General features: G+C 45.8%; 1 protein-coding gene and 1 pseudogene across 3 annotated transcripts; both read right to left on the bottom strand.

Moving 5' to 3' along the window:
* Window positions 1-3,748: 3,748 nt before the first annotated feature.
* On the bottom strand, window positions 3,749-6,089 carry LOC150052031 (eotaxin-like). Of its 2 annotated transcripts, XM_090351257.1 has the most exons (4): window positions 6,047-6,089; window positions 5,339-5,499; window positions 4,867-4,978; window positions 3,749-4,500 (listed from the first exon to the last, which is right to left on the bottom strand). In XM_090351257.1, exons 2-4 carry the CDS (start codon window positions 5,406-5,408, stop codon window positions 4,392-4,394), a joined length of 291 nt encoding a protein of 96 aa, XP_090207383.1. In that variant the 5' UTR covers window positions 5,409-5,499; window positions 6,047-6,089; the 3' UTR covers window positions 3,749-4,391. The 2 variants fall into 2 exon arrangements, with proteins under 2 accessions (XP_090207383.1, XP_090207382.1); XM_090351256.1 differs by lacking the exon at window positions 6,047-6,089 and having other exon boundaries at window positions 5,339-5,579.
* A 4,605-nt stretch (window positions 6,090-10,694) lies between these two features.
* LOC150052032 (C-C motif chemokine 8-like) lies at window positions 10,695-12,601 on the bottom strand (annotated as a pseudogene). The gene is made up of 3 exons (XR_016538371.1): window positions 12,438-12,601; window positions 11,687-11,801; window positions 10,695-11,272 (listed from the first exon to the last, which is right to left on the bottom strand). The product of XR_016538371.1 is annotated as a C-C motif chemokine 8-like (transcript).
* Window positions 12,602-13,619: the final 1,018 nt, after the last annotated feature.

Below are 13,619 nucleotides of genomic sequence, written 5' to 3' on the forward strand. Positions count from 1 at the left end.
GTGGTGTCTAATCTGCCAGCAGAATGCTGGGACAGAGTTGCTTTGGAGCTTGAAGTGGCAGAATGCTAGCTCTGAGCTGAAAAGCTGGGGGGAAGCACTCAAGCACCAAGCTCAGGACTCATAGTGGTAGGGTGCTAGCCTTGAGCTGGAGAGCTGAGGGACAGTGCCCAGGCCCCGAGTTCAAGTCCAGCAACCAAGCAAGTGAAATGCCAATGGGATGTTTATCCCTGTGTGGAGAGACACTGCTGAGACAACGAAGCATCCAGATGCAGAAAGCCTCTGCGTGGATGGCAGAGATGGTGTCAGATCCTAGAGTCACTCGTGCTTGGCCATTCAATATCAATCAGAGCCGGGAGGTCATAGAATAGTTTGTAAGCATGCCTTACTAATGCCCGTGCCTTTCATAACTGGGCAGGAACTTGTCAATCTTCTGTGATAGTGGGTAGTTTAAAGTCCTAATTGAGCGAAATTTTTATTTATTTATTTATTTATTTTTGACACCAGCCACAAATTCAGGAAAAGTTTGTGGATCTGAGGCTTGTGTCTCTATTTATCTGTTTAGATCTGACAACTGAAGCATTGTTAAGGTTGCAGAAATTTAGTTCCCCAGATAATCAAGAAAAAGCCTTTGCAAATGGGTGCTATGTAAGCTACACTATTGTAGCCAAAGATGGTTTGTGCAGTTGTTAAATGTTAAATATGATCTCCAGTTTGGAGCAAATTATTATTCCTGATATCTAATCCTTGCAATCCCTGATAAAACAGGCTAGGCTTCTTAAGGTCCCTGGTCAAGCAGAGACAACGCCCTTGAGTCAGCTTGAAGAAGTCACAGAAGCTGAATCTCCGCCCATCAATCCCCTTTAGATGAAGGGACCAGTCATTTTTGGATAGTGAGACAGGATAATTAGAGATAATTAGAGATAGTGGAAAGAATAGAAATTGCACTTGTGTTTCTTTTAAAATAAAGATGGGGGATATGTCGGGAGCAAGAGTGGAATCAAACTGTACTTCAATTTGCATCAGATAATTGCTTGATTGTCTTATTGTTTTTTGGCCTTCTCCTGTTCAATTGATCTGAGATTTACCATATGAATGTAACCCCCAACAGTTCCCTGATTAACCATCTGGATGTAACACCTGGCAGTGCCCTGGTCTCAAGGGGGGATATAAGCTTTGAGTTGAGAATAAACGGGGCGCTGCAGTTTTTGCCTGGGCTGCAGACCTCCCGGACCCGATGTGTTTGTCTCTCTTCTAATTTTTCCAGTCCCTGCCCCCTATTTCAGGAACCCCAATTTGCTGCCGGTAGGCCCCGGCACTAGAGATGTTGGGGGGGGTGTCCCCACATCAGACTGTGCCTTCCATTGTCATATATCTCTCATGTCTGTGACTCTTTCCCTTTGTTTAAAGGGGTTTACCATGAGCCTCATCCAAAGAAACATTCTACAAACTTATTTTCACACAGAGGTGGGCCTTGTAGCTAGCACACAAAAGATGCTCAATTACTAACCATTCCTAACGGCTGTCTTCTTCATGCAGGAACTTCAGGGTTTATGTGCATTAACTAATTTAGTTCTTCCAAGCAAGCTCTCTGTGTATGTGCTGCTTTTCCAGGTCTCCTTTAAGTCATGTAATTCCTGACATTTTGCAAAACAAAGGTGCCTTCCTTACCAGAGGTAGGGCCTGTGAATGTACCTTGTGCTTTTGCTGCGTGCATGCACCTAAGTTCCTTTGATGATGATGCCCTGTGCTTATTATTTCACCTAACTCTGTGGTGGCATCTTTATTGCGACTCTTCAGTGAGATGAAGTGATCTAGGTGGAAGATGGAGCTGGAGTAAGTTCCAGGAGTTTGGAGAGAGGTCCCAGGTCACACTCCATCTTGCCGCAGTGGACTCTGAATCACCGGAGAAGATTATTTACAATCTCTGCTCTTAGACGTGTCGCTGGCAAGGTAACTGCCCAGGTAATTGGAAGTTGTACCTCTTGTTTAAAAACTCATTTTATCCCATTTTGTGCTCAGGTTAAAAAGCCAGTAAGGCATGAGGAGAACAAAATCAGGTCTCAGACTTTGTCTCAGGTCCAGGCTATGCTGAGAGTGCCATCTACTCATTAGGATGGCCAGTGGGTCTCTTGTGAATGTCTCTTTGGGCATTGACCTTGGCTAGAGAAAGCTACTTTCCTCTAGGCTGCACTGTTGAGTCTAAGAAAAGCCCATATCTTCTGATTGCCTGGTAAAGATAACAGAAACCTCTTTTCCTTCTTCTAATTTGGGACATTTCTGAAGGGTTGGCACATCTCTGGAGCACTCCCCCCGATCTCAGGGATAGACTAGAGACACAGTGGATCAAACCCTTCCTCAGTCAAAGAGCTGTAGGATTCAATATCCACTTCAAATAATCCATGATGCTGTGTCTTGAATATAATTGCTTCAATCCCTGCAGATCGGGCTGTGTGCATCCACCTTGGTCTCTAGGGCATCATATGCAACCTCAAACTATGGTCACACTCTTATTTCTTGTAGGCCAAGAGATGCACAGGCAAGGAAAGGAAGATGTCACCCTGTGGGTAGGATGATGAGCCATGGCCCCAGGGAAGAGGGGGCTTTGGTTTTCTAATGAGCATATTTGGCACATGTGGGTTCCTGATGTCCCATCCTGCAAGGTTGGTAACAAGCAGACAAGAGCAGAGACTGGTCATTAGAAGCATTTGAGGACCAGGAATCTCAATTCCAAGGATGAGGGTTCTGAGTCAACCCTGAACAAAAGAAATCTGGACCAGCAGAAGATGGTCAGCTGGAAGAGGTTAGCTGAGGGTGAAGAAGAGTTAAATGAGGGCTCAAAGAGGGAGTGATTTATGGTTTTTCAACCCAGCTGCAGCAGCTGGAGGAGGGCTATAGTGCCCTCCGGTAAAATCCTTCTTGAAAGTTTTCTGGGGAAATGAGGCTTCACGGATTCTTGAACATTGATCAGACATAATACGTAAGCAAAGGGATTTGAGCAGAGAAAGGGGCCAGCTATGGTGGGAGCTGTGCTGTGTTACTCCAACAGGGTTCTCCCATGGCTGCCAGAGGGATGTTGGGTATCACTGGGTCTCAGCTCAGATTCCCCTAATGGACCTACCTTCAGCCTCATTCTCAGAGGAGCTGCACCCTGCATTATCAGTCTACAAGAGTGTCACTCTGTGCTGTGGAAGTGGAAGGCAGTGCAGTAAGATCAGGAAGGGGAGAATGTGTCACAGGAAAGACTAGGGACAAGAAAAAATGGTGAGTTCACACCTGTAATCCTAGCTCCTCAGGAAGCTGAGATCTGAGGATCAGGGTTCAAAGCCAGCCCAGGCTTTGAACCACCAGAAAACTGGAAGTGGTGCTGTGGCTCAAGGGGTAGGGCAGTAGCCTTGAGCTGAAGAGCTCAGGGACAGCGTCCAGGCCCAGGGTTCAGGTCCCATGACCCCCCCCCCTCGACACACAAAAGAATGATGGTGGGAAAGGCATGGTGGGTGGCTCCTTCAGAGAAGCTGGCTAAAGAGTTTGCTGTCAGGGACTGTCCACGGGAGCAAGAGTCTCGGAGCTGTGATGGGGGGATACTGGTGCTGCTTATTCACTTCGAATCTCCACCCAAACTGGCCAAATTAAAGGGTCCTTTGTAAGGGACACAGCTCTAACCCCTCTATTTATCACCCCCCTGCCATCTTTCTCCCACCCCAGTTCAATGTGAATTCTCCACTGAAAAACACGACCCCAGACAACAATATAATGTGTATAGACTTTTATGTATTTTATTTATTTACATTTTTATTTTATTTTTTTTTGCCAGTCCTGGGCCATGAACTTAGGGCCTGAGCACTGTCCTTGGATTTTTCTCAAAGCTAGAGCTCTACCACTTGAGCCACAGCACCACTTCTGGCTTTTTTCTATGTATGTGGTACCAAGGAATCAAACCCGGGTCTTCAAACATGCTAGGCAAGCAAGCTACCACTAGGTCAAACTCGAGGCCCCTATTTACATTTTTGAAATACCTATGTCCATTTAGAAATCATGAGCCCCATCTTGCATTCAAACGCACAGTGCCACCCTAAAACCACAAGACATTTTGCTATTTTCCAAGTCCTGCAGAAGAGTAGGACGGAAGGAAGGCAGGCTCATATCTCACATTTGGCAGGGACTGACTCAGACTTCCAGAGAGCAAGTCATCTGCTCAGTGCTTTCTGGTTCAAGTTGACTAGCATTCATGCGAGATTGATTTAAAAAACCTCCAAGGACTGCAGCATAATGCACTTTAAAAAAATGACTACCCAAACTTCATCGGGAATAATGAGAATTATCTCAGTATAAATTAGGCTAGGGAAATGAATCAAGCCTTTCTCATGTTCCGTGTTAGTTTCAAAGGACGGTGGTTATGTTGGTCTGTGGAGTTGGAGCTTCTGATCTAAGATCTTCATGAAGGTCTGAACCCATTTCTGCTTGGGGTCGGTACAGATCATCTTGCCCTGAATCGTCCTGAAACTGTGGGGAGAGAGAGAAAGAGAGAAGAAGCAGTCAAAAGGCTTTTCTTTAGAAAATTTGCTCATCCAACCCTGTACAGTCCACTCATTTGCCATGGAGGCAGTGGGGATACAGTGGGCGAGAAAAGGATGGAGAAAGAATGGGACTGTGGAAGGGGACCGGTAAACACTTCTGTTCTCTTTTCCTTAAGGAACCAGGATGTTCCAAACAATCTCCCAAGTAAGGTTGACTGGGGACACACATTTCACGCATTAAAAAATTCCTGGATTGTATTTTAGATTCCAAACAGCCTGTCAGGACCTCTGGTTTAGTTCTCAATGAAGACACGGGTCTTCTGTTTGTGGGAGATGGAGCTTGTCTACTCACATTACCGCTTTGTGGGGACATTTGCTGCTGGTGATTCTTCTGTAACTCTCCAGGTTCTGCAGGGTGAGCCTCTTATTGATTAAAGTGAAACAGCAGGCAGTCGGGATGGTGGCTGAATTTGGTGGGGGAAAAAACAAACAAACCAAAAAACCATACTCATCATATCACACTCAAACACCATGCAGGTAGCTAGCTGGTCATGGATGCATTCAGTATCTGCGTCAATGATCAGATGAATGACAAAGAGATACAAATACAAAGAGAGTGAGCACAGGGGGAAGAAGGGAGGAAAGGGGGTTGGAGAACCGGTTCCCAGGCTCCTATATGGCTATTCCACAGGGTAGATCTGAGGCTGGATGTTCCTGCCCATTGTGATGTCTGGGGAGCTGTCCTTGAGTAGTAGGGTTTGTGCTGAGTCTCGGAAGTGGATGTGGAGGTGGAGTATTTTCCCATAGGGAGGAAGGGGGCTTACCTGGCTCAGCAAGCCCGTGGGGACTAAGAAGCACGAGCAGTAGACACAGGAGCAATGCAGAGGGCTTCATCGTAGTCGGACGAGAGAGGGAGCTTCCTTAGGAGAGAGCTGGAAGTTTCTGAGCTGATCTCTGACTCTCTGCTGCCTTCTGGGTCTTCTTCCTGGGTATTTATAGGGAGAAAAAGGGGTGGGAGATTCTAAAGAAGTCTTTGCCTACACAGGGGATCAAGTCCTGACATTGTTATCATATTCCAGTCACTGGGAAAATAGAAGGATGGAAGAGACGCAAACTCGTAGGCAGGACTTGGCACCAATTTTGTCTCTCCTGGGCCGGGGAGTGGAGAAGGGAGTATGGGATTATGAAATGTAATCAAACATTTGCTGCTGGCTAGAGAAGCAGGGAAATTAAGGATATGGGGGAATGTCCATTTATTTAAGAACCTACCTTGACCTGGGCACTGGTGGCCCCTATCTGTCAACCTAGCTACTCAGGAGACTGAAATCTGAGGACCCGGATATAAAGCCACAGGAAAATTGTGAGAAAATGATCTCCAATTAATCATCCCCCCAAACCAGAAGAGGAACTGTGGCTCAAGTGCTAGAGAGCTACCCTTGAGCACGAAAGCGCAAGGATAAGGCCCAGACCTTGAGTTCAAGTCTTCCTATGGCTAATGGAAAAATACAACCTACTTTGTTTCCTGTGTTTACCTGGTAGTCTTCATAAGTATCCATTCAGGGTGGAGAAAGCTTGGCAGTTCTGAACTTTGCAATCTGTGCTATTTCAGAAGGATAGCACGAGAGAGAGAGAGAGAGAGAGAGAGAGAGAGAGAGAGAGAGAGAGAGAGAGAGAGAGAGAGAGACGACAGAGAGAGAGACACACAGAGAGAGACACAGAGACAGAGAGAGAGACAGAGACAGAGACAGAGACAGAGAGAGAGAGAGAGAGTGCCTTGCTCCTCAGATCTAATCTAGCGGCCATAGAATCTTAGTGCTCTGGAATGTAGTGTCTTGGGACATCCAAACAACTCCTACTGATCCTGCCTTTGGTGTACTTGCATGCTAAAGCCATTTTGAAAATGTATCCAAACTTCTCTACTAACCACAGGCAAGTGGATCTATAACAGAGTAGAGACATCCTCCCTCCCCAGGTCTTCACATCCCAAGAACTAACAAGGTAAACATTCGGAAAGTCTTCCTCCTACTTTACACTCACCCAAGGAGTTCATGTGGCAGACAGGGCATCTGATAGCTTGAAAAGTCAGAAAGACAAGGTATACGACATGCCTGACTGTAACGTAGCAGTAGGCCCACAGTAGGAGAGGGTGCCAGGAGAGGCAAAGTATCTGCATGAGGTTGCTGGAGGAAATTATAGCTTTGATCACCAAGGAGGAGGGACAGCATGGCTGTGTCTTGGCTTTTCTCACACATTCTCATATCACTTTGATCTATCACTGAAGAAGGCATGGTCAGGTGTGGTAAGAAAAACCCTGAGACCAGGCACTGGTAATGGCTCATTATAATCCTAGTTACTCCAGAGGTTGAGACCTAAGGACTGAAAAGTTCTGGGCAGAAAAGTCTGTGACTCTGATCTCTATTTAACCAGCAAAAAGCAGAAGTAGAAGTGTGTCCCAAGAAGTAGAGTGTCAGCCTTGAGCAAAAGAGCTAAGGGACAGGGCCTAGGCTCTTAGATTAGGCTCCAGGGCTGGCAAAGGAGGAGGAAGAGGAGGAGAAGGAAGAGAAAGATTCGGATCATAGCAAAAAGTACTGGAGTTGACTGGTGGTGCCTGTACGTATATATTCAGTTGTGCCCTCGTCGGCCGAGAAGAACTTTAGGCATTCATTTAGAATCACTTGAAAGGGCCAAGGTCAGAGCTGACCAGGACTCAGAAGCCCCGTCCTTTGATGCTCTGTTTCAGGTGAGATAGCTTTTGGGAGGATGGGAAGGCACTGGGTCTGGGGTGTCTATGTTCAGATAACGACTCAGATGAGCTTTGATGCCAAGAAAAGCTTGCCTAGACACATTGTGCTGAGCTTACCTTAGGTGGGGAGGTGGCAATAGCTATCATACGTACGTATGCAGATCAGATGTGCAGATCAGATGAGTTTGTCAGTGTTTCTGTATGGACACATGCAATGCATAGCTGGAAGCACACAGCACAGGTGCCAATTGGATATCATCCCTTTTATTATTAGGAAGTGGGACAGATTTTATAAACCAGGGACAGATGCTTGAAAGACACTGTGGGTCTAGGAAGATGGCTATTTCCATTTAATCCCCAAATCCTTTTTTATTCTCCTTGCAAGTAAAGCTAGGCTATCCTAGAGATGGCTTTCAGAAATGCCCCAGTCTCACAGGAGAGAGATACCAGGTTCCAGAAATTATGTCAGCACCACAAAGATGGAACTTCTTGACCTCAGGAATGCTGGCCTGAGGCCATTAGATTACAAGCTATTAGCAGGAAACACTTAGCTCAGTTGAGTGTTTAAAAAGCCCCAATAGCAAGTGACTTTCCATGCTCTCTCTCTCTCGCTTTCTCTTTCTCTCTCTTTCTCTCTCTTTCTCTCTCTCTCTCTCTCTCTCTCTCTCTCTCTCTCTCTCTCTCTCTCTCTCTCTCTCTCTCTCTCCCCTCTTCTTTCTTTTTAATATTGTTTTTCCTTCTCTGAGCTATGGATGTTCATCTAGAGTCCAGAAATCTCAGTGGGAATAAATAAAGAAAATCGTGAGATAATCCAAGTTCACCTGCTGCTCCATCTAGCTGCCTAGCTGTCCTTCAAAAGCAGGGGGAGCTGCACTACTTTGGTTTGGTTTTATTTATTTATTTATTTACTTATTTTTGATTCTCTCTGTTTTCCAGCCATGACAAGAAGAAAATCAACTATTTACCTGTAATCTTGTTGGGAAAGTTTCTGAGAGATCGACAGATAAGGACCCTCCCATAGAGAAAAAAAAATCGTGACTTCTTCAATGGGGGCCTAAAAAAGGTGATCCATCAACAGCTAAGGACCTGGGAATCAGGTATCCTGACTTTGATGGTCTTTTTTCCAGAGTCCCTGTATTATAGCCAGAGCATGAGCTCGATGGGGTTGGGGAGGGCTCAGTGGTAGAGTGGCTGGTGGCCTCTCATGTCCAGGGCTCTGGATTGCAAGGCCAAAACCAAACAATTATACAGAGGCTTGAAAGAGACACTGATTCTTATTCCTTCGCAACCCTTCGCTATGAAAGGGTAAAAGAATAGAGATCTGGTGACTTGCTTCATTGCAGGTAGAGCTGATTAAGAGGGCCTGGTCTCTGTCTCTGTCTCTGTCTCTGTCTCTGTCTCTGTCTCTGTCTCTGTCTCTGTCTCCCTGTCTGGGAAACCTTTACCACTCTCACCTGTTTCCCCTTGTGCAAAATAGAGCCCCCTATGCCTTGACTTTGGTCCTTTTCAAGGACAGTTCCTTCTCACTTTTGGAGAAGAAAGAACCCCAAATTTTATGCTGGTATAAAGATTCTCACCCTGTGGCTGACACATAGCAAGTTGTCACTAACAATACTACCTTTCAAAGTCTGCAAAATGCACCATGTTAATTTGCCACTCAGGAGTTGTTGTTTTATTTAGTCCCCCTAACAAATCCAGGATATGGGTATTCTAATTTATTTTCTTGGTCAGTTATGGGGCTTGACCTGAGGGCCTGGGTGCTATCCCTGAGTTCTTTTGCTCACGGCTACCACTCTACCCCTTGAGCCACAGCACCACTTCTGATTTTGTGGTGGCTTATTGGGGATAAGGATCCCATGGATTTTCCTTTCCGGTCTGACTTTGAACTTCTATCTTGAATGCTCGATCTCTCAGGTAGGTAGGATGGTAGGCATGAGCCATCAGCACCTGGCAAAGGTATTGTGACTAAGTCTACCTTGAAAGCAAGTGGGGGCTTAGAGAATTTGAATAAGTATCTTCCTCTGCTGTTAAATCATTTAAGATGGTGACGCCTGCTTCCCATGCTTGTCTGGAAGAAAATTCGAGAGCTTTTATATGAGATAGGCTTAAGGTTACATGATTCTTTTGAGTCTCACACACCCACATTATCTACCTATATATCATCTCTCTATCTCTAGAATCTCTCCCATTCTGTCTCGGTTTCAGTGTCTATCTCTGTGTCTGAATTTCTGGATCTCTCGCTCTCATCTCCGTCTCAGTATCTCTCTTAGTTGGCTCTCTCATTTTATATAAAGGTAGGAAAATGAGATACACCAGCCTTGAGCTATTTCTTTGGGTGTGTGAGTCATGGTAATATTGGCCCAATTTGAATCACAACAGCACTAACAGGGGCGGATCTTGCAATTCAAGAGTGTTGGCTGTGTCACATCCACACGTGGGTTAAACAGCCTGTCTGAAGCGCTGTCTCTTAAGAAGTGACGCAGATCCAGGCGGCCTGTAAGTTTCAGCCGCCACTTCTGGGATATGCAATCCCCCAGCAGAGTTCATGAACAAGGGGAGGACATTGATGTCAATTCAGCCTACATACCACTGATACCCTCGACCTAGACGCATCCTGCATCTCCAGGCCAGCAGCTGAGGAGATGAGGAATCAAGAGGTGCATGGGAAGGTCTGGTGAGGAGCTGCGGTCTCCAGCTAATCTTATCTTTGGCTCACCTCTCATATACAGAGAGCACAATGAACCCATTTCCCATGGAAACATTGCATCGCTTTACATACATGGCCATCTTACAAGCCTTCTGTCCAGTGATGATATGGATCTGCCTATCAGTGGCCTGTACACTACGGAGAAAAGTTACTTCTACCTAGTGTGTCCGTACATGTGCAATTCACACTCATATTCACGGAGGGAAAGATGGCAGGTAAGAGCCTCACAGACTTTCCAGTCTGGGCTGGCTTTGAACCATGATCCTCCGATCTCAGCCTCCTGAGTAGCTAGGATTATAGGTGTAAGTCACCACCACTGGCTACCTCGGGTTTTCTACCTGGGGCTTTCATGGAAGTCCTGTTTCTAGGAAACTTGGCTTGAAGGCATCATGAGTTTGCTGGAATCCCCTGTGAAGAACAGACTCCTTAGCTTTCCTGCTCTAAGTCTTTAAAGGCACATGGCTCCAAGTTGTGGAAGGGATTTGTGAGGCCATCTGCGGATCCATCATTGACTGTACATAAGGGACGTTCTAGATGGGAGGCTTGGGTAGTCGGGGTGGAGGTGAAGCAGTGACAGCAGCCAGCTGGGAAACTGGCACAGGCTTTGGGATGAGCCCTCGGGCCTTCCATGCACCTACTCTTTCACACAGCTCTCTCCCTCTGCCCTCCTCCTCGTCACTTGGTACCCCAGCCAACCTCATGTTATTCTTTAAAAGCCACCGAAGACAGATTCATACAAAAATATACTTTATGCTGCAAATTCAAGTGTCAGAGATACAAAAAATTCCCATTGCATAAGAATATCTTTGCTGTAAATTAAAAACAACAAGAAACAACAACAGAATCTTTCCACTGATTCTTACAAAGCCTTCATCACACTGCAGTATTTCAGATGGAGAAGAGGATGTTGAGGTTTACACAGGAGGAAAGGGGCACCACATGGCCAAGGCTCTTCATTTCCAAACACATTAGAATCAGTGACAGATTAAATTAGAATAATAACAAAAGTACTTCTTAAGCAAAACTACAATTCACATCCTTCAAGATAACTCATATTATTTAGGATTAGAATAAGGGAATCTCATAACAATTCTCAGAAAGGAAAGAGGGTATATAGATATATAGATAGATATCTAAATAAATATGTATAATATATAATATATTCTTGGCTCCCGGTTTGGATTCTGTTCAGGCATATGTGTTCAATGCTTCTGAGTTTGAATTTTCTGGTCCAGGAACTTCATGGAATCCTGGACCCACTTCTCCTGGAAGTCAGCACAGATTTCCTTGCCCAATTTAGTCTTGAAGCTTCAAGGGAGGAAGAAGACTTAGTTAGCTAGTGATGAGAGTTCCTTGGGGGGGGTTCAATCTACTCTCGGGCATCTGCCTGGATCACTTAGCCAGGAGAGATGGGGTCATTTCCAGGAAAGAGGAGGAATAAAGCAAGACACAGAAAGGGCTTCAAGGGGACTAGCCGCTCTTATACAGGTCTAGACCAAGCCCACCTTGACTCCTAGATTGGATCTGGAGCATAGTGACTGGAAAGAGAGCTAGCGGGGAGTCTCTTTCTTTTGTGAGACTTAGTTTCCCCGCTAGACAATTTCTGAGCTTGGATTAGAGATGGTCTAAGAAGCCAAGTACTTGGCTGCACATCCATCTGCTCACATCTCCCGCCTCTGCCCCAGGGAAAAATTTAGGACAGGTATTTGAAGGGCCACTCACATCACCGCAGGCCAGGGACAGTGGCTGTGGGTGATCCTGGTGTAGCTCTCCAGATTCTTCACAGAGATCTTTCTTGGGTTCCTTTTATAGCAGCAGGTGGAGATATTACTCCCCTCTGTAAGACAGCAGGAAAAGGCGCTTGCATTGGGTTCTGGGACTTTATGATGTAGTGAATGACGAGAAGGTGAGAGATAGGAAAAAGTGAAACCATTCCTCTCCAGCTCCATGTCTGTGCCCTTTGAGGCATCTGTTCTACTCTCTTTCACAGACACCACCACCAATCCACAGGGCAGCAAGGACTGAGGGCAACTCTGGGTGACACTGGGAGGTCATACAAGAACCCTTTGCCTTAGGATAAGGGAATTCTAGTTACAAATCAAATTTATGTCTGGTGACATTCGGACATCCACTGCTTCAGCAGAGCCGCTGTCCCTGGAAATGGAGATGAAGGAAGCACAGACTGGATCCTGGCCCTTCTTTCCTCTCTCCTCCCCACATCTCTACCTTCAGATCACCTAGGCTCCCGAGCACTGCTGACAGCATCTGGGCAGCAATTGCACAAGAGATTTTCCGGAGCTGGATAGATCAAGAGTCCACAGCTGGAATTTTAGTGCCTGCTGTGTGCCCAGAAGCAGCTGCGAGACTGCGCTCACTCCTTGAACGGTCTTGGAAAAGCAGTGGTTAAGGTGAGATGGTGGGGGCCCAGAGATGGGTTGAAGCTCTGCCAGGAGAAGGCAGTAGGGGGTCTTACCCGGCTGAGCCAGGACGTGGGTGCTGAAGATGGTTTCTATAAGCAGCAGGGAAAAAAGCACTGTGGAGACCTTCATGGCGATGGAAGAGAGAGCAAATGCCGTTCAGTGTGGGAGTTGGCAGGTTCTGGACTGCACTCAGCCTCAGTGCTGCCTGGCAACTCTGTCTCTGACTTTTATAGGAAGCAGAGAGGGTAAAGAGATATGTGGGGGTAAGAAGTCTTTCTCATCAGAATGAGTCATAAGATGGTGTAATACGTGCTGGGCCAGCACTCTGCCCTCTCTTGGGACAGGGCTAAGAGGAGAGTGAGCGAGCGAGCCAGAGAGAGAGAGAGAGAGAGAGAGAGAGAGAGAGAGAGAGAGAGAGAGAGAGAGAGAGAGAGAGAGAGAGAGAGAGAGAGAGGGAGGAGAAAGGCTGACAGGTTCCACTGAAGAGCAGGAATGGTATTAGGTGGAGGTTATGCCCAGGTAGAACACAGTATGTGAGTTATAATTATGTAACGGGCTTCTTTGGAATGGAACACATTCTACAGAAAGAGGAAGGAAGCAGGCCTGCCAAAGTCAAGGAGATGGGAGGAATTCTCCCATTCTCCCATCTTCGCCCAACCCCCAAGAAAGAGTGAGAGAGAGAAAGAGAGAGAATAAAAAGACAAAAAGGAAAGAGAAAAGAAGAGAGTGAAAGGAAGAAGGAAGGAAGGGAAGAAAGAAGGAAAGGAGAGAAGGAAATGAGAAAGGGAAAGGAAAGAAAGGAAGAATACATCAAATTTAAAAACATCTAACCAATTAACAGAGCAACAAGTTAACCTATGAAATGAAAGGATGTATTCACAAATCATGTAGCTGATAAAGTATTAACGTTTACGATGGATAAAAACACAACTCAAAAATTAAAAAACTGAGTATCTGGGTTTAAAAATGTACAAAATATTTCAATAGACTTTTCTTGAGATGATATTTAAGCAGCTAACAAGTATATAAAAAGATATTCAACATCATGAATCATTAGAAACAAGCCACAGGCTCTGGGTTCAATAAGGAAAGAAGGGAGGAAGAAAGGAAGGGAGAGGAAGGGAGGGGAGAGAGGGAGAGAGAGAAGGAAGAGGGAGAGAGGAGAAGGGTATAGAAGGAAAAGAGAGAAGGAGGGGACAAAGTTATTCTGAGATATTACGTCACTCCCTCTCCCC

This window comes from Megascapheus bottae, chromosome 17, assembly GCF_031878675.1.
Source record: "Megascapheus bottae isolate mThoBot1 chromosome 17, mThoBot2.hap1, whole genome shotgun sequence".
Classification (NCBI taxonomy): domain Eukaryota; kingdom Metazoa; phylum Chordata; class Mammalia; order Rodentia; family Geomyidae; genus Megascapheus; species Megascapheus bottae.